Below are 21,212 nucleotides of genomic sequence, written 5' to 3' on the forward strand. Positions count from 1 at the left end.
ATTTCACTTTCCACTAGTACTTTCCACTAGTTGATCAAGCTTTAAAAACTAATTGACCAAGCTTTAAAACCTAGACCTTGAAGCCTTATTTCTTCTGAGGCATTTGTTAGTGAAAGTGCACTATCTGCCTTAAACACCTCCATATTCAATGATAATTAACACTTGTACTCTACTGGAAATTAGATGTGACAGTTTTTATTCAAATTCCCTAACGCCAGTCAGGCAGGGTTAAACCCCCTCCCCTCCTCCTTATGTTTCATTGAAATAGAAAGATGATGATGATGATGATGATGGTACCTATGATGCAAACTTACAATGGATGTTATATGATGATCAAATAAAGTCTTAACTTATTATAACTTTGTGTTATTGCTTTGAACTGTTAGAAAAGAAAATAACAAAGGTTTCTGTGTCATAGATCTTCTCAATGAACAGCATATTGTAATCATAGAAGAGAGTCATGACTGGCCAAATATCCTTTAAAGCGGTCATACACTGGATAAATCCTTTTCCACATCTGCTTGCATTCTTGAAACTAATCGAATAGAAATTGCTCTAACAATAACTGAAGCCGAAGTTGAACCTTGCTCACCTCGTAAAGTGTCCTCATCAAAATCTGGTGCATTTTCTTTGTCAGGTAAGTCTTCATTTTCACATGGAACTTTAATTGAACTTCTTCCTGTAGCCATAGCAACTGTAAGAAGATTGATGCTTCTTAAAAAGTTGTTTTTTTAAGTCATCCTGGCCTGAAAAAAAGGTGGTTGAAAATGGTTGTAAACATCAGCTCAACATATTACCCAGTAGCAAAATAAATATTTTTTCGCTTCTGAGAATGGAAGGGATACATAGACACAAAATCAGAAGCCAATTAAGAGCTAATGTCAACATGCATCAGACAAACAGCGGCAAGTCGCCCAAATTCGTTTTCTCTCCTACTTTCATATTTTGTATCCCAATATGTCCTAATAATTGTGGTGCAGTTTTTCTGTGAAAATGTATTTTAGTTTTTGAGAAATGACTTTTTTTCGTTCGACCGCTCAAATATGCAAATTTTCACTCTGAATATTACCCGAGTTGTGTGACCTCATGTAACGAATTTACTTGACCTCCGGTATTTGTGTTGACACAATCCTTTGTTTTATCATCTAAACTTAATCCCCTGACATTATTGAGGCTGGCACAAAAATATTTATTTTTTGGTGAATATTTTTGTCCGACATACTTTTTCTATGTCGAAAAGTAGCATCAAAACAAACACAGTTTTAACAATGACCAATAAGACAAAATCTACTGAGCTTCTAGCTTTTAAAATAAAAAGGGATGGTTATAAGGTTACTGTAAAAATTTTCTTGTGTAATTGTGTTGTTCTATCGTGAGACGAACTCAAAGTCCGGCAAAATTTATTTGCTAGCGACTATGAAATATACATGGTGTGACTATTTGTCGCCACCCTTTATTGGCATATGGAGGCATAAATCGCTACAATTTGAAAAAAAAATCTAACTTAACACTTCTACCTAGTTTATTTATCTATAAAATCTATAAAAAATCAAAATCTATAAAAAAGCTGCAACCAGAATCAATCTCTTGCGATCAATTCGTCCTTTGATCGACCAAAAGTGTGCAGAATCGATCTATAACACTATGATCGCACCTATCTTTACCTATTGCGGAACACTTGGTCTTAGCTTTCCGGATTACCGAAAGGAAATGATAAAGAACATCGAACGACGAGGCTTTAAAGTTATCGGCAATAGTTCTTTTAATCCCCCATCCGTGAACAATTTGATCAAGCGTAAAAGCTGTCTGTTTGTTTTCGACTGTCTCCTGAATAATGTTTGCACACCCTTTAAGAACTACTTCGAAAGGCTGGTTCACTCTAAGGCCACTAGGAATAACGGTATATCAGTGAAATTACCCAAAGTTCGTTTAGAATTTGGTAAAAAGAGCTTCTATTACCAAGGAGCAAAGACTTTCAACAACCTGCCTGCTGAACTAAGGTCGTTAGATTCGAGACTGAAATTTAAGAACAAATTGCGAGATTATTTTAGTTAAATTCTATCTAAACGTGGTTATAGGTATCCTTTTCAGAGCATTTTTATTTAATTTTTAATTTTTTTTCATTTTATTGTATGCTTTTCTAGACCTTAAGATCAATGATTATATCTTGTTAAATTTTATTTTATTTTTTTATTTTATTTATTTATTTATTATTTTTGACAGGACCCCAAGGACAACAGTGTTACACACTGATGGGTTTTTCAATCCTGTATAAAAATTCGTTATTATTATTATTATTATTATTATTATGATTTTATAAGACCAATAAGCTGTTTCGGTCATTATATTACGCTTGGGTATTACTTCTTGCCGGGAGCCCAAGTTTTACGTTGTGTTTTCCCCTATCCCAGCTACATCAGAAGCTAGTCACGCAATAATTGATACCAACACAAATGAATATTTACCCTGTATGAAGATTTTTATTTATGTTGAATTGACAATATTACAATATGTTACTTTTGTGGTCACTAAGCGTTATTTCAGTGGCAGCGTAGCAGTTCAAAGCGGGTTGTTGCTTCAACGCTATTGAAATTTATAGTGTTCTGGCAGGAAAGCATAGCATGATGCTCTGGGAATAAAAACTCCTAGGGGCCTTTTACATAATATCGGAATGAGTTTTGTTCAAGAATGAGTTTATCTCGGTTGCCACATGATACCAGAGTAAAATTATTCGAAACGAGTCATTTCTGAATGAGTTAACTGAGGTTTTCATTCCAGAAAGAAACACTTATTCTGGACGACCTTTTGTACCTGTATAATGTAAACGCGGTACGACACTCATATCTGTATGAATCCTCTGTAGGAGCGAGGGAAGCATAGAAAAGGGACGTAAATACTTGTTTTTACTACCTGTTTTTATAATCTAAATTATCTTGCATGTCAACGTGGCATGAAATTCATTTCATTCCGGAATGAAACCCATTTTGGAATAATGTAAAAAGTACCTTATTGACGGACCATTAGATTTTTGATGCGGGGTGGGTGGGGGGGGGGGGGTCCTTTGCCAATTGCACGATTTGTTTTCTTCCATTAAGCCCGTGCTCGATTTTTTCGGGGTTATTGCCCAACCCCCCAAAACCCCCCCCCCCCCCCCCCGCATCAAAAATCTAATGGTCCGTTCCTAAGATGCTATCAGGTCCTACAACTTTTCCTGTGATGAAAGAATTTGGATATATATGTATTACTCGCTTTGTTGTTGTTGTTTTTTTTACATTACCGAGCGAATGTCAAGTGATACTGCGGAAGGGCCCTTTACCACTGTGTGCTTAATTACGCGTCCCACCAGATGGCGAGAAGCTCACAAAGTGCTCAGACATAGTATAGAAAACTCCGCCTCTGTCTGGATTTTTGAGAATTTTTTTGAAACTCCGCCTCTGTCTGGATTTTTGAAAATTTCAAGATTTACAAAAGACAGCCTAATTGTCTGCGATAAATTGGGAAAAAATAATCATCTGTATGTTGCAAGTTCATATAATTTGTAACAGCAGCAATTGAAATTATTAAACCAGAGGCTGTAGTAGGTAGTTAGGTAAAGTCTGTATTTAAGAGTGGCCCATCCAGGCCCTGAGCTTATAATCCTGGATTCCTCACATGAAGCGATTAGGTATTACAACTCTTCCCTGGACATGATAACAGTACACCCCATGGTTACCCCCCCCCCCCCCGACTAATTTCTGGTACCCATTTATACTCCTGGGTGGAGAGGGGTACTGTGAGAGTAAATTATTTTGCACAAAAACAAAACACATGACCTGGCCAGGTTACAAATGCAGATCTCTTGACCCTGACTCCACCTCACTAATCAGAAGGCCACCATTTCTCCACAAGAGGAGAGAGTTTATGCTGAATCCTTTATCATAAGAAACAACTTTTACAAAACCAAAGTAAAATTCTCTTGTTTGATTTTTAAATGGGGAAGCAAAAGAAAAAGAAATATACATATCCCAAAAGTCTGCACACCCCCTCCCCTACTGCCTCCTTCTACTTGCTTTTCTGATGGTGATTTCGTTTCTAAGTATGAATTCACTCTATTTAAGACGACAAGGTAGTTTTCCATTACAAGAAATCCGAGATATCGATCATACTTGACCTCTCCAGGCCTTGGCCAAGAAACAATTATAAAGAAATGTGTGGGATGAAAAATATATGTTCAAAATCTTCAAGGATCTTTCATTTTCTTGTCAAGATTTTTAGGGGTCTTTTATTTCCTTTCCAAGATCTTTAATTTTCTTGCCAAGATCTTTACGGATCTTCAAAATTTTCCTGCCAAGATCGTTCAGGATCTTGGCAGGAAAGTAAAAGATCCTTGAAGATCTTGGCAAGAAAATGAGAGATCTTCAAAGATCTTAACAAGAATTTGGAAGATCCTCAAAGAATTTTCAAAGATCTTTAAAGGATCTTTGAAGTTCTTGTCAAGATTTTTGGAGATCCGGACAAGATCTTCGAGGATCTTGACAGGAAAATTAAAGATCCTTAAAGATCTTGGCAAGAAAATGAAAGATCCTTGAAGATCTTGACAGGAACTTTGAAGATCCTTGAAGATCCTGGCAAGAGAATGAAACATCCCTGAAGATCTTAACAAGAATTTTGAAGATCTTTAAAGGTTCTCATAACGATCTTGTAGGATCGTTAAAGATCCTTCAAAGATTTTCACCAGGGATGTATCACAACAAGTCAAAAAATATAGAAAGCGCTCGCCGCATCGGCCCTTTTTTTCGTTGTTTTGGTAGCCACTTTGGAAATTTAGCCAGGCATTTTAAGGTAGGTAATTCAAATGTGATATATTGTAGTGTACACGTAAATACGCTAGTCATAAAATCAGCAGTCCACTGTTTGCAACTCTGCAAAATTATCATGATAATATGCGAAACTTTGTTCGACAATTTCCGCTTGTCGACACTTGATACAATTTTACTCCGGGTTTATATTTCCTTTCGCTTTTATAAGCAATAATAATCTACACGATCTTTAGTTCTAACCGATCGTGCCATGTTGTTTTTGCAACCACACCTTCGGGCATGCTCCGTAGAACTTTGAGTACACCACAGTCAGGGGGTATGGCACTAACGAAATGAGTCGGATTAATTGCAATGTTTTCTTTCTTTCATATTGGACTATTTCCTTCTGTCATTTCAAACTAAACTAATAGATAAATATTCGCCACCCAGAATGCCTTCAATGAAAATCACCAACGGGTAGCACTCATGATTTTATGTGGAACAAGCAAATGCAATTAGGCAATCTCATTTCAAATTTTCGTTAAATTTCCGACTCGAGTTATGACGATCAAGAACGAGGAGCATGTGGTTCACTCGTTAATTTATGTAGGAAAAAAAAACAGAGCAAAGAAGACGATCATTTATTCCAAAATCTATGTGCGAGCTGGATTTCAGCTTATTTTCATTTTCTACAGGTGTGCTGATAAATATTCAGTTACGCTGTGTTCTTAATATAACCAACATTTTTTCAAAAGAAGTCAAATGATGTGTTAAAGAATTCGTATTTTGATTTGTTGCCTTAAATTGTTCTCTGAATGAAAATACCTGCCAAGTTTTATATCATTTAATAAGCAAGGAGCGTTTTACATCTCCCCTCGAAACATGTGTTTGTGACAACTGCTTCCTCTTTCAATTTCTATAATGCGAACAGGATGTGACACGTAGACGGTAGTTTATAATCAAAATAAAAAGGAAAAAGGCTTCAGATTATCTCGTAACACTCAGTTGTCTCGGTTCTCACTAAATATTCTTCTAAGAAAATAGAGTAAGAAGGGACACAGCACTTTAGATCGATAACATTTTCATAACTTGCTCTTGTCTGCGATCATATGGTCTAGTGTGTTGTTGCCGGCTCACTTTGCTGAAAGACCTATATGAAACCAGGACCCCACGCCTCATACCGGATTGTCTATATTTTACAATGTAATAAGTTTTTCTTTGTTAATACAAACTGGCAATGTTACTGATGGAACACTGCGAGTGGGTGAGACAAAAATCCACTTGGTCTAATTAATTATTTCAGAGCTTACCTTAAAACGACGTTTCGTCCGCGATGCAGCGTTGAATTCGTCCTTAAGAACCTGTTAAATTTGTAAAATTTTGCAAGACCTAAGATATTTTGATGAGTTCTTCAGAAGGTGACTAATAACACGAACGGTGTCGAGAGGGTACTCTTTTACTAGTGATCTCACGACGTAGGAATATTTTGATTTTACTCCTCTGAAATTTAGCTCGTGATAACTTAGAAGCAACGCTTCGAGCTGGGAATGGCAAGCGTTAAAAACTTCTCGCTGCCACCAAAGATGTTCACTCGACCGCGACATGCAAATGACTCACTTTTTGTTTCACGACCATACTGATGTTTTTACCGTTGCGTGACATTCTCAGGAAAACCAAAAGTTGATGATACATTGTGAACTTTCCCGAGGAAATGAGTCATGAAAAGTGAATAATACACGGGCGCGCGTAGATGCGAATTTGGTTGGTGGAATACAATTCAAGCACGTAAAAAATTGACTAATGTTCATGTAGTGCAATGACTGGGTATGTTCTTGCGGACTTCGGACGTTGTTTTTATGGTACGTGATGGAACGTGAGTTGTTAGGCATGTAACAAAAAAAGAGCATGACTTTCAGACGGACGAAAATATCGCGTTACTTCACCTTGAGAGAAAAAAAAACTTAACTTATCTGAACTCACACCACAGGCATCCCAAGCTCCAGCCGTAAGATGATTATCTTGCGAAATAAGATTCAGGGTGATTTTTTCGGATTTTCTTTATCTGGCGGTGACATACCTGAGTATTTTTAGGAGCTGTGCCGTATTTTGACTTCCCCCACAGGCTCGTCGAATTCAAACAAGGAGTGAAAATACTAGGCAATACTACACACCAATGAATAGTCTACTAGGTTATTTATGATCCAAGTGCTTTTTTTTTTTCCCGCCAAGTCTTTCTGCTCATTTCTCATAAGGCGAGAAAAGCAAAGTGGATAGAGAAGCGCAGCGTGCGTAGCCGGCCTGTTAAACGGATTTTTTTACAGAACAAAATAACCAACTGTACACATGTGGTATATACATATATTCGCGTTATTTGAACTCTACCTTGTGCAGTTGGATTATAAAATCAAATTATCTCGTTGTACCCCTCACCGACGCAGCACCACAATTTCCTTAGAAACTAAACCCATTTATTCATACGTTGTTAATTACAATGCCTGCAGCTGGTGCGAGGCCAAAAGCAACCAAAATATACTTAATAGACTGCGCTTGGAGTAGAAATCTCCCAAAAACTTAGCATACTTCGTATACACATACCTTAACATTACTAAATACTTCTCGAGCGCTTCACATAACATTATTCTCTCACTTTCATACGATTTAATTAGCTATACTTTATGTAATTACTTTTATTATTTTGACATTTTTTCTCAGTATTTTTACATGTTTCCTTGTTACCCTAAACGCTTAACTTTGAGGTAAGTCTTAGAAACACAATCCACAAGCATTCCTCATGTTCGAAATGAGAGAAAACGAGTAGCTCCTAGGACGGGAGTGGGTACCCTGTGATTTTTCTTTCCTTCCAAAGTAATGCGGTTGCAAAGGATGTTCCTATCGTCATTGAAAAGCCTTTCCCAAAAGAAACTTATTCCCCAACTACGCTCCCTGACACAAATAAAACACAATTCGCTTTTCGGCACAGAGAGAAGTTTATTAAGAATACGAACGAAAAGTAAACAACAGCCAAGGATGTGCTGAGTAAACCTCTCTGCCACCCTATGACATCACGTAAAATCACCGAGGGTGGGAGGGTAGGTGGGAAGAAAAACAAAACAGTACAATACAAAATATCTGGCGTTGGCTTGAGGTGAAAAATGACGTGAAATGAAACACAAAACTCCTGAAGCCTGATACTAGAGGGCGTGTGTTGCGTGTGAATTAAAGTCCTTTACCCTGCAACTTACCGGATTTGTTCTCGATTGCTCGAGCTCAACTCCTTGGCTGCACTTTGTCTATAGCCGATTGGTTTGCCTCCGGCCAATTGAGATTTTTATACTCTACGTTTACCTGCATTGTTTATTGACAATTTGTGTCAGTGGACAAGAAGAGCCACCTCGTAGAATGTTTTACGGATCAGGTAAAATGAACCATGATATCCAAAGTGAAATACTTTCTAGAAACCTTTCCAGTTTTTGGAAGCTACGTACTCACTCCCAGCATCTGAAAATGGATGTTCATAACTGGTGCCCTGTATGTATTTCCATGCTTTTTGATATCGACAATTTGTTGTGATATCAAACTTCAATCCAGTTTAGTCACTTTTTGTCTTTCCATTGCCTGTCCTTCAAACTGTGTAATGAACTTGTGACCAAAATTTACTTAATGGTCACTGCTTGTGGTCAAAGGTTTAATATCATCTCTTTTCTATCATTCACGGGTCGGATGAGCGAAGCTTACTTTTGGCGAGGAACGTGGTTAAATTATAGCCAAGTGGTTTCATGCTACGTACCAAGCAGAACTTAGCACTCATATGTTTCCCTCATTTTCATAAGTTCGCAAGCAAACTAAGTATCAACTACAAAGCAGATTGCTTGAAGACTTGGTTTTCTTGCGGGAGGACGCGCTCTTTTCATCATTTCCAGAAAAGCTCCCGATCTTTCTCATTCTTCTATCTAGAACCCTTCATTTGCGAGAAGTCTGTGTTAAATTTTCGCAGTCAGTGGTCAGCGCGTCGTGGTGGCCAAATCAACCGACAGCCCTACACTGGTTTACATGCGGAACGATGCACCCCTTTATTTTTCCTGATAAGCTCCCGATCTTTCTCAGTCTCGTTTCTTGGACTTGTCTGTTGCTTTTGCAATCGCTTTGAGTAAATTAGAGCCTGAGGTAGTCAATGGGCGAACGTTTATTAAAATCTGTCAATAACCTCCTCTCCAGCAGTCTGCGCACTCGGGCAGTTTCCCGCGCTTTCCTGAACCAGAGCAAAGGCGCCTGAAAACGAGGTAGAAGTTACGTATACTTGCTAATCTGTTGATTGGTTTATTATCTCGTCTGTTACGTCATCACGACGCGCGAAAATTACAACCCGTCATTATAACTTTGCGTTGGTTGGAGTTAGGCGCTTCATAAGTCATTCGGAGGAAAGTGATGGAAGCAATCAAAGAGATGAGCCCTGTAGACGTGAGTACTATTCGTTGTTCATTTTTTTGTACTTAGGGTGGTTAAAATAAGATCCTAGCTTTATTTCGTAGGACACATTCGGAATTTGTCGTGTGCCAGGCCTTTGGGCTCCTGCATACATAAAGTTGAGTTGTCTTTAAATTAGAAGAAAAAGAAGAATTCATATGTGTTGGAAGAGGAAGCCAAGAGACAAAGCGTAGGGAATGAAGGACCAGATGTAAACGCAAGGAAATTTGACGCCAAAAATAAATAACTGAATAATGGGAAAGGGTTAGCTAAAAGTAATATTAAAGCGGAAATAATATTTAATAATATATAATAGATAAAATCAACATTTTGCGCGGTGTTTGTAATGTTACTTTTGCGATCACTTAGCTTCTCCTTGAACAAATTCTATGCATCACGCAAGTGTTTTCACTACTGTTTTTCGATTGGACTCATATCCCCAAAACTCAAGTGAAAAGTAACACTGAAATGAACGTGGAGCATGGAAAAAAAACGGAGCTGGGAACCAAAAAAACTCCAAAGGGCGGGTACCAAAGCAAGCGCAAGGAAATCCTATTCTTAATTATTGACAGCTACCGCTAACTAATAAACATAAAAGTCTGCCAAATCAAGATGCGCAGAATGAAGAACAATGAGAATTCGGAAAGATTTTGTCGCGGCAAGTGGATCTTTTCACGCGTGAAATGAGAATAAAATGCGCGCGCTTCATTCAGGAGCAAAGTTATCAAGAATCTCAGACTGTAGCAGGTGGAAAGGATACTAGGTAGGTGCGGACAAGGGATAGGCACAAAACGAAATATTTTCAAGACAACATAGCACTATGGAAAACATTGCAAGATGGAATATCTAAACAAGAAGGCTTTTTCTTATTCGTGCAATAGTGCGGTATTTTTGCGCGCGCTTACAGGCTGGAGACTTATTTACTACCGAGGTTCCGTTTATACTGAATTGCTAATCTCATTCGTTATTCTTTTTGTTTGAAATAACTTTTTCAATTTTTGGGGATGATCGCCACCCTTGACTTAAAAGGAATCTTCCCAAGAAAAGTGTCAGGGCACGGCGTGGACCCTGGTTACGAGTCAAAACACTGTCTTTACAGGGGAGGGGCAGGGAGTAAGTTTAAGGCTAAAACATGGCGAACTTCTCTAACGATCCCAATCGATCGTCTGGCAGACGTTATGAAAGGAGAGTATTAGAGAGTATTGGACAGAGTATCTCTGTCCAAAAACGTGAAGGAGAACTCTAAGTGATCGATAGAGAGGAAAGAAATCTTCAGCTGCTCGTTCATTTTCTTCAAACGTTCACTTTAGTATGGCGGCCGTTTCTTTGTCGAATTGCTGGACACTCAATTTATATGGTGAGGGTCTCATTGTCATAGAAATGCAATAATCTACCTTTTTTAAGAAAGAGCGCAGTTGGATTATTTTACACATTGCAATGGCGCACTTTTTAGCTTATTTTCAACATTTCCCAATTGGAAACTAACTAACCTTGTCTAAAGTGCACTAGATTCTCCTTATTTTCAAACCCTGTTTATCAAATCTCTTTGAGTCTACTATGCATAAACCTATAAGGATTTACCAGCTTTTGGTTTACCAGTCTGTATATTGTGACAGAACTCTAAAGAATTAAGATTTAGTGTGTATATCATACATGAACTACTTGAACCTCTAAAGGAATCAAGACCAGGGCAATAGTTTCTACTTTACTTTTCTAAAGTGACCTTTCTCCTTTTTAATATGTAAAAAAAGCATTTTATTTTTTTCATTTTAAACTTGACACATTAGCTACCTTAAAGCTAGGAGCCTGTTAAGTACCAGGTTCTTGAGTTTAAATATAGAATTATGTATGCACCGGTTGGCTTCATATGGGGTTTCAAACAAGTGTAGCGCATGCTGTGCGTCAGGAACAATTTGTATCAAAAGAATCAATCATAACATTTAAATATTTTTTTTAAAGTAATCATTGTCATAAGTATTATAACAGCAAATAAGAAGTTTATTTATACTTTTCTATTTAACAGTTTTTCAGCATTGTTGTAAGGGTATCAAGCAGCCCTAAACAGTCAGGGAAAGATTTTGGTAATAGTAGTGCATGTGGAATCTTGACATCATCCTATAATGAAGTGACACCAAGTGAGAGTCTCACTGTAGTCTGTGAGCCTGAGGGAGGAACTCCAGTCCATGCCCCCAGTCAAGAAGGTAATTACTGCTGTTTCATGAGTATGCTCTATTGCAATAAGTTCAGCCATGGTTGCCATTAGCCTTTTGTAACCCAGGTGGACTATTATCCCAATCTGTACTTACTTAGGATAGTTAACTTTTTGTCTTAATGCCGTCTTTGAGCCTGGAGGAGGAACTCCAATTCCAGCTCAGAAATATGAGGCCTCCCCAGCAATCGATGCCCCTAGTCAAGAAGGTAATAACTGCTGTGTAATGAGTATGTTCTATTGCAAGTAGTTCAGCCAAGGGCTGCAGTTAGCCTTTTGTATATTCCAGTTGGAATATTCTCTCAATCTGTTATTACTTAGGATAGTTAACTTTTGTAAAATTTGCCAGTGTTTTAACTCTTTAACTTAAATATCTGAATGTTAATTCTCCCCACTAGCTGCTACACATTTCCTTGTAAATTAGTTATGAGTATTTGATTAGATCAAGGTAAAAAGTTCTACCAGATAAGTTTGAGAATTCTCACTACCTGTTTGCTGGATAATGTGTGAATATTACAGGAAGAAGTAAGATGTTAAATAGGGTTAAGCTGAAGAAGGAGTCATCTGCAATTATTATGCATTTGTAGACTCAGTATAAACCTTGCTATGAGTGAAATATAGTTGATGTTTTATCATGGGGAATAATCAAGGAATTTTCTGTGAATGTTTACATATCTACTAAACATAAAAATAAACATTCAAATTGTCAACCATTTGACCTCTTCATAGTGCTTGTTCAGGAAAGCTCTGACCCCCCTGTTGATCAACCTCCCCTGAATCCCCATCATCACCTGAGCCCAGTGGAAAGAAGATTGGAAGTATAAAGTTCAATGGAACTTGCATTTGGTATAAAAGAACCTTTGATTTATTTAATTTTGTATATTCATTCATCAAATTTTATTAATTTTATTTTCACCTTCATTTGCCAAATGATGATGTAGGAGTGTCCTTTGGCAAGTGGTGGCTGTTGATTTTCCTTGGGATAACCTAAATTATCAGTGGGCTCATTAACAGTCATCCTAGGCCTATGAGAAGGAAAATGTTTACTATAGAATAAGTAATGTAGACAGTTAACCTGTTTAAAAATCAAGACAGTGGTTAAGAAGTTCAATCAACATGGGCTGATCATTGATTAATGATTGAATGATTTTATTCTTGATTAGAAATCCTGATGGTTCAAATGGCCACGAAAGTCTTCAGCTGTTAGGCCAACAACAGAGGACATTGAGAAAGGTAAATTGTAATGTAACTATCTTTGTGGTGAAAAATTTAAGGCCGCAATAACATTCTATCATGCTCAGGGTTTTACTGACAGTAAGCTCTTGTATCTGATGAGTATTTTCCTATGAATGATAGATAAAATACCTAAAGGTGAAAGGTATTTTTTATGTTATTTTTTTACCATTTTGTATTACATGAGATTTCAACTGCAAGGTGTGTGAAAAGTTGTGTGATTGTCTGCGTTAATTGAGATAATTAATGGATAATTAATTTAAGGATTTCCTCTGATGAATTAACTACAATTGAATTAAAAGGAAATGTCACTATTTAACCAAAGTTTTTCAAACCATGCAGACTCACAGGTTGAAGTACATTGCATTGCTTTGGAGCAATCTCATCTTACTTGTGATGAATATGATGTCAGCTCTTTCTTCACAAAAAGTGGTGAGTGATTGAAATCCCAAGGGCTTGAGTGTTTGGTTCATGTAGTTTAAGAAAATAAGTCTTAAAAGTGGTATGATAATCTTTTCTGAAAGGAGTTTTCAATATTTCTTTATTCAGATCACTGTGATGAATCAGGCAATGATGTTTTCCTTTTGAACGCTGGGAAGGTACCTTTGGTATCAAAACTGTTCCGAAGGTCAAAATCAAAGATGCTTACTGACAATCTCTGCTCCCAAGTGAGAGTATTTCTTTAATTCTATGTTAATGACTAAACTATTTTAATGACTATGTTATCCAAAAGAAAACTTTCTAAGGTGGTAATTAGATGCATGCTCTGCTCAGGATATTTGGGATCCAGTTGAAAGTGCAGTGTAGATACTCACATGATGGTTATATACAATTCAGTTATTCCCTTTTGTGCAAAATGCATTGAAATTGAGGTAAATTTTTTGTTTCCTGTAATCCAAGATTTTACATCTTGTATTACCAATCATTAACTACATGTGGGTTAATCATCTTTGTTTGATCTCTGAATTCAGAAATGTAGAAGTCAGTGGCAAGATTTTTCCTGATGTACTCAGTACATCAAGAAAATCTTGTCACAGACAACTTCACAGTTGTTATTCATGTAAAGGAAGATGGTGCAAAGCTTTATTCATTATAACTATAATGTGGGTTAATCATCTTTGTTTGATCTCTGAATTCAGAATGTAGAAGAGTACATCAAGAAAACTCTTGTCACCGACAAATTCACAGTTGTTATTCATGGAGAGGATGATGGTGCAAACCTTTGTTTGATTCAATTGGCAAAGAAATTTTACAAACTATTAAAGAATAGGTAAGAGAAGTTTGTACTGATGGAAACATACCTACTTCAAATATTAGCAACCAAATCAACAAAGTCAGAAGTCAAATGATAAATTTGGTGAATTATACTGGTACTGGTAAAAAGCATCTTATGATGCTGATAACTATTGCAAATCAGTGGATGTATTACAATTATTTTGCTGATAGAGTACAGAATATGGTTTTATCTGACAGATTTTAGTAAATAAATGATATAAATTAAACTGTAATGTCTCTTTCATTGCTTTTTTTCTGCAGGTTCTTTGAAGGATTGAACTTTTGCATCATTTTAAAGGCCAAATTCACCCTGAAAGCTGTTTTCAAGCTTGCCAACCATTCATCCTGTGAGTGTAAGTTAGAAACAAATAGTTTATTTTATAACTGAAAAACATGATACTGCTTGATTTGTGATATTCTTGTAAAATTAAAACCAAGTGGATTTAATAAAAGTGATTTTACTGCACCTGGTTTGAGTTCATAAAACTAAAGCCATTTACATTAAAAAATGCAATCAGAAAAAAAGCAGAGACTGTTAGAAAGAGATTATCTGGCTTCATTAACTGAGTTGATAACGTAAATTAGCCACTGTAAAGAATTTCTAAAGCTGATGTTTCAAGTGTTGTAGTCCTTTGTAAGAGCAAAAGAAGGAGTCTATTAGAACTGAAAGATAAAGCATGACTGTGAACTGCCTATAGAAGGGTTAAATGAGATTGAACACGTTGTAATAAATTCATGTTATGCATGTGAATGGCTGACAGGCTCAAATTTCCATCAAGTATGTGCTAAGATTTTATGAATGTGAAAATATTTTTGGTATTAGACAATGGAAGTTGGTGTTTTCAAGTAACAGCAAGATTAAAAAGAAATTTTCATTGAAAAACATCTGTCAAAAATGGGAAGTTATTCTGTTTTACTATTAATAATAATGCCTGTCATTTGCTGACAGTGTTCATCTTTTTTTAGGAACAATGTGTGAAGCGAAAGATTCCTATGGTAAATGATGTTGGTGAACTTGTTGTGTTCCACTGTAAGTACTTCATTAAAAGCTGTACGAAGTATATGCTAGAAAAGAATATAAATGCCTTTGTTTAGCATTTTCAAATATTGGAATGGCATAGCAATGAAGGTAATAACTTTGATGTTGTGATGTACTGGATTGCATTACATTCCGTGACATTTAATTAGTGGGTACAAATTATGACAAGTGTAATTGAAAGTTAAAGTGAAGAAGAAGTCAAAACAATTTTAGATTCAAAACTCCTTGAAAAGCTTATTGTTATATTATTAGCATTTAATGTGTTAAATTATGAGTGTTTTTCAGTTGATTCCTTTTTGTTTTGTTTTAGGTATTCTGGACACAACTCTGTATTATACATAGAATTGTGTCCGGAATACCTAAAGCATACTAGTTTCTACAGATACCATGTTGGGGTTAGGGGGGAAATTGTTTCATATTGTCTTTTCTTTGTTTATATTTTGTAAACAGAGATTCAAGTTCTGTCAGATTTTTCTATACTTCAATACACCATGTCAGGGATGGGGAGGGGGGGGAGATTTTTCTTATTGTCTTTTCATTCTGCATACCAATGTTGCATGATCAGTTGTCAAGCTGTTACACAGTGATTGACATATGAAGTACTTTAGAGATTAAAGGTTTCTCAGTGTCCTTGTTTGGCCTACTGTAACAAGATCATGTCAGTTTTACCCAATTTCTTCCAGCTATGTCTCTGTTGTGATCATAAGGAGGCACTGAAAGCAAGAGCACTGAAGATGCATGGTAGGGGATCTTTGAGGGTTTTCAAATTTTAGGGGCTTTTTTAGGGGTTTCAAATTTAACAGTATCTTCATGAGAATGAGTCATGACTAAGTTTTAGTCCTTTTAACATGGAGGAGTGCATAATGTTACCGCTATCAAGATCAATTGTGTCTCCTAGTGTTACATCAAAAACTGGCTGCAAAGAACATTGCATGCTTTTTTTTTTTGCAGAGATCCTTGAGGATCTCCTTACGAAGAGAAGCATAACAACAGCTCTCTCTGTATTCATCATTTTATTTAGTAATGGATATGACAGCAACTGCAAACAGAGCAGACTGTTAAACATGCTAACAGCCAAAGTTACAAATAAGAACTTTCATAAGAAGTTGGGCATACATGTATGTATCTCTTAATTTTTGTAAACATAACATAATCATGAAAGGTCCAATTAAAATGCAAGATAATTACTTCAAATTTTGCCAGTCTTCTTTCAAAGATGTATATTCTCTGACCTTGAGGAAATCTTTATATCCCTGACTTTTCCCAGAACTTGCAGCAACCATGAACCATGCTTCTGGTAAAAAACTATTGGTGGAATTAGTTCCCATGGACCCCAAGTATTTCCCATGTTATTCCCTGTATGTAGCACACAAGAACACATGAAACACCTTCTGCAGTTGCCGTCGAATAAAACCAGCAGTGTTTTCAAATCAAATGTGCACCAGGGAAATCCAAAATGGCAGACAAAGTAAAAGAGGATCTGCAAAATAAAACGTTTCGGCATCATTAGCCTCTGATATCCAACGTGTTTTATTTTGTTTGTGTCTCCAAGATGAAGACAAGATTTACCACCTTTGATCCTTGCGCAGTGATCACAGAGCTGTTTCATTCACTAGTTTGTCAAATCTTTTTAGCTTTAAGACAAAAATGCAAGAGTTTTTACTTAAATAAACACTGTATTGGCAAAGCTGCACATTCACAGAACTTATTATTTTTTAAATACTGTTGTAAGTAAGGTGGCTCTACCCCATAAGCCCAGTGGCTTCCTGATATGCTTGACAAATGAGGAAAGTTTTCTTACAGGTTCGAGTGAAGGTTAAAGTCCTGATCCTTACTTTTTTTTAAAACAGCTAGATAGTGACTAAACATATCTGACACCACTTGACCTTGCTCATCGAGCTTAGGGAACTAAAATACTCATGCTGAAATTTTCCTTTGCATTCCGCTTTAAGCTCTTAATTCATCCAGCTCAAAATAATATTCTCATCATAATTAATGGAAAGTAACGGCGTAGCAGTCAAGAGCTGGGTTCAAATGTACATCAAGTTGGACTCAGCTTCTTAATTAAAGTCAATTGAGACAATATTGAAATTCATTTGACCTTAGAGTGTTGAGTTCTTTTATTATTATTATTATTATTATTATTATTATTATAGCACAGCTATCATATCTAACCTCTCATAATTGCCTCAAGGAAAGTTGGAGTTAACTCAATGGCTGCTTCTGCATCCCCTAGTGAATATACTGGTGATTTCCTGTTATTGAAATAAATATCTCTGATCAGCCATACACGTAGCATTCTAACCAACCACCATTACAACAATTTTAGGGAAAACTTGTGATGCTCATTGACATCTGGGGTAAGAGGTTACTTCTTTGTATGTTTAAGAGGCCAAGACAAGGCCTACATTCAAAATTATCACCTTTTTCAGAAAACTACTATTAACAGACCAATAGCTTCAAAAGGGAAAAAAATGCATATTAAAGCTCTTATCATCTTACCAAGTTTAAAATGTAAAATAGCCCTGTTGTTGTACAGTTTGGCCTTCAGTTCTTTCTCAGTGCAGTTCATTTTAATTCCTTTGGTGTAAAAGTGAATAGCATTGATGAAATCTCCTTTCTTGAAGGCCTCATTTCCTTTATTTCTATAAACATCTGCTGTGGCTGCAAAGAAAAAATTTTAAAAAAGTCTGTGGTTGTAGTTAATAATTATTAGTGAATATAAGCAGAGCTGCCAAGATCTGGAGATTCAAAATCTGCAGATTTTTTCCTTTAGTGTCAGATGCCACTTTTGCATCTGCCTGACTTAACCTATCCCCTTAAAAGCTTAGATAATGTGTGCAGTCCCCCCCCCTCCCCCTTCACAGGAAAGACCCCTCTCAGTAAATTCATGAGAGATTCATTTTCACATGGAACTTTAATTGGATTTCTTTCTGTAGCCATAGCAACTGTAAGAAGACTGATGCTTCTTACAAAGGTGCTGCTTAAGTTATCCTGGCCTGAAAGAAAGTTGGTTGTAAATGGTAATAAACATCAGCTCAACATATTCCCAGTTGTAAAATAAATATTTTTTCCCTTCTGAGAATGGGAGGGATACACAGGCACAAAATCACAAGCAATTAATGTCATACTATAAAAGCAGCAAAAGAACAAAGATAAGTACTAAAATATGATTCAATATTTATAAAATACATTTTCAATTGACTGAAATAAATTGGGCAAGTGTTGCAAGTTCATATAATTTGTTGCAACAGCAATTCAAATTATTTAAGAGGCTGCGGTAGTCGGGTAAAGTCTGTATTTGAGCAGTGGCCCATCTAGGCCGTGAGCTTATAATACTGGTTTCCTCACATGAAGTGAGTGGGAGTAACTACACCCCTTGGACGGGATGCCAGTCCATCCCATTTCCCCCTGGCATTTCATCAGGCTTACCTGGCTAATTTCTGCTACCCATTTAAAGGTAAACTTTACTTAGATACCAATCTATCATTATCAGTTGATGAATTGGAATCCTAAAAATCAAAGGCAGTTAGTTGAAAGGACGCTTCCAATAAATGACTAGGTGACATTTGAAGAAAAGTCATCGTTTCTCAATATTTAACATGGAAATCAGTATAACAGTACAGTTAAAAGGGAGAATCTAAGCAGTCTATCAAAAAAGGAAAAAAATTACTTTTAAACTGTATGAAATAATAAACATAAACACGTGAAATAAGCTGGAAATGTTTATAGGTTTTTGATCAAATGCATCGTAAATAGGGGAGCACATTAAATTAATACTTATGTTAGCCTGACACGAAAGCTAGTGCAAAACACGATCATGATTGTGTGCAAGACACGCAGACGAAACTGAAAGTGTTCCGATCATCAGCGCCTGCACAAAATCAAATCAATGACTTTAATATTCCTTTTAATTCTCCCGAATTACTTATTTTATCCAAGGTAAATGCTGGGTATCGCCTGCGAATTTTTGTGAATTCGACAGCTGTAACTTGTTCAAACAAGCTCAGCTTAATTAGCTCTTAAATAACACGAAGCGGTAATACAATTGATACACCCCAGAATCAAGTAAAAGTTAGCAATCCTCGTTAGTTAACTGCACGAACGTCTTTCACTGCCGGAGATCAGAGAAAATTAGGACAGATTAAGAGCATTTGAGGGAGAAAATGTTAACTGAGAAATGCGAAATAAAAGTATTTACCTTACATTCAAAAATCTGATACAACCATACGTTCTTACCTCTGTCGAGGAAATGGAAGGCACGTTTGACTGCTTTACGACCTTGCTTCCTCAATCCATCATGGAAGTGTTTTTAAAAAAAGTCACTAAGACTGAGAAAGTACCAAGAGAGAGTCGACAGCTTCGTTATAGAACGAAGAATCGTAATTGCGCGTTGAAAAAACCAAAGGGGGAGTCCCCTAGTCCATAACTCTGTGCAAGCTTAAAACCGGAAGTGCGTGACTTTTGTCACGAAGCACCTCCATTCCTGCGAGTTCTCACGCGGTCTCGTTCTCTGCCGATATAGAGTCACGCACTCGTTCAAAAAAGCAAATTCTAACTAAATTCTTAGTGAAGGAGTTGTCCTTGTATCAGGATCTCTTTCACTCCTCTTTGACTCGGCAGTTAGTGGTCACGCAAACAATGTCTACCGTGAACAATGTCGCAAGAGCTCTTGTTAACAGGTTGACTGTGAAATTCGCAGGAGAAATCGCGCAGTACACTGATGGTTATGATCTATTTAAGCTCTTTGAGGACCTCTTCTTGACTGAGAATGAGAGGACGAGCATGTTCAGAGAAGGTATTCAGTCTGAAGATCTCTCGAAGATCAGATGCTATGCGGAAGATATGAAGAAATCAGGAGTTGTAAAGAAGAATAAGTTTATTGATGTCCATCAGAACAAATGTAGGATTCCATTGAATCATAAGATTCTGAAAGATCATGGAGTCTTTTTGACCTATTTATGAGATAACTTCTCATTTACAAAGACACAATTTTGACAGAAGAACAAATGAAGGCACGCCGCGACTTCTTTGCGAGAAGATACAACGTTAATATTTGAAAATCTTCAAACGAACAATTAACACCCCGATGGCGTGACAAGAGGATCGTTCAAGTTGATATTGTTCGCATCCTCTTCAGAACTCACGAATGAGACATACTGATGAGGGTGTGAAGATTATTCACAGGTAAATAATTTAAGTTGTCTTTGAAATCAAGGTTGTCTCCAAAATGTGCAAGAACTGTTTTTTGAAATCAAGGTTGACTTCAAGGTTAAATTCATGAGTTGCCTTAAAAATCAAGGTGGATATTAAAATGCGCCAGAACCCCCATTTTTATTCCTACTCAATGCGAAAACGGAAAAATGAAATATACAAAGTTAAAAATTTTATTCGATCCCAATACTAGTTTCTCTTAAGTTTGAGTCAACATATTTTATTTACTCAATCCGTTGATAATTGATTCCTAGGAAGTGACTCAAACTAAGGTTTGAAGTTCACCAAGAATAAGATTTACTCATGCCGTCTCTTAAGTTACATTATTATTACATGTATTATGGCACTTGAAGTTGAGTTATACTTGACGAATGAGGAAACTCCTCTTACAGCTTTGAGTTAAGTTAAGTCCTTACTTCTTTTCAAAACAGCTAGACAGTGACTAAACATATCTGACACCACTACCTCACTCATTGAGCAAAAGGAAACTAAAATACTTATGCTGAAATTTTTCTTTGCATTCAGCATTGAGTTCTTCATCTAATTAAAAATAATATTCTGATCATAATGAAAAGTCATGGCACAGCAGTCAAGAGCTGGATTCAAATGTACATTAGGGTGGTCTTAACCTCTGAATTAAAGTCAATTGAGACAAGATTTAACATCATCTACCTTGGAGTGATAAATTCCCTTTTTTGTTGTAGCACAGCTAACATACCTAACTTCTCATAATTGCCTCGAGGAAAGTTAGATTTGACTGAATGGCTGCTTCTGCATCCTTTATTGAATCCTGGTTTCTATTATTTTATTGTGTTTTTTACGTAAATACAGTTACTTTTCTAAGATATTTTTGTCAATTCCTTAGCATTTTAAGGAAAGTTTTAAACTAACGCGGAGCGGCAGTTCTCTGCAACGAAGTATTCAAATTTAAGTTAGCAATCATCGGTAGTTGTAGCAGACTTTCACAACACCAGAAATCATAGAAAATCCGTCAAAAGAG

General features: G+C 36.6%; 1 protein-coding gene and 1 long non-coding RNA gene across 3 annotated transcripts in view; one reads left to right on the forward strand and one right to left on the reverse strand.

Annotated features, from left to right (window-relative positions):
• Window positions 1-21,212, forward strand: part of LOC131783675 (uncharacterized) — a 205,270-nt gene that overhangs the window by 153,043 nt on the left and 31,015 nt on the right. The window contains exons 6-8 of the mRNA XM_066160032.1: window positions 13,027-13,116; window positions 13,824-13,954; window positions 14,221-14,312. Of these exons, the coding sequence (XP_066016129.1) occupies window positions 13,027-13,116; window positions 13,824-13,954; window positions 14,221-14,312 (313 nt within the window). The remainder of the gene's footprint in view (window positions 1-13,026; window positions 13,117-13,823; window positions 13,955-14,220; window positions 14,313-21,212) is intronic.
• On the reverse strand, window positions 16,499-19,501 carry LOC136277916 (uncharacterized). 2 transcript variants are annotated; one of them, XR_010716088.1, is made up of 4 exons: window positions 19,238-19,501; window positions 18,431-18,510; window positions 17,501-17,662; window positions 16,499-17,253 (listed from the first exon to the last, which is right to left on the reverse strand). It is a non-coding gene; the product is annotated as an uncharacterized lncRNA (long non-coding RNA). The 2 variants fall into 2 exon arrangements; XR_010716089.1 differs by lacking the exon at window positions 18,431-18,510.

The sequence above is a fragment of the Pocillopora verrucosa genome, chromosome 13 (assembly GCF_036669915.1).
Source record: "Pocillopora verrucosa isolate sample1 chromosome 13, ASM3666991v2, whole genome shotgun sequence".
Classification (NCBI taxonomy): Eukaryota; Metazoa; Cnidaria; class Anthozoa; order Scleractinia; family Pocilloporidae; genus Pocillopora; species Pocillopora verrucosa.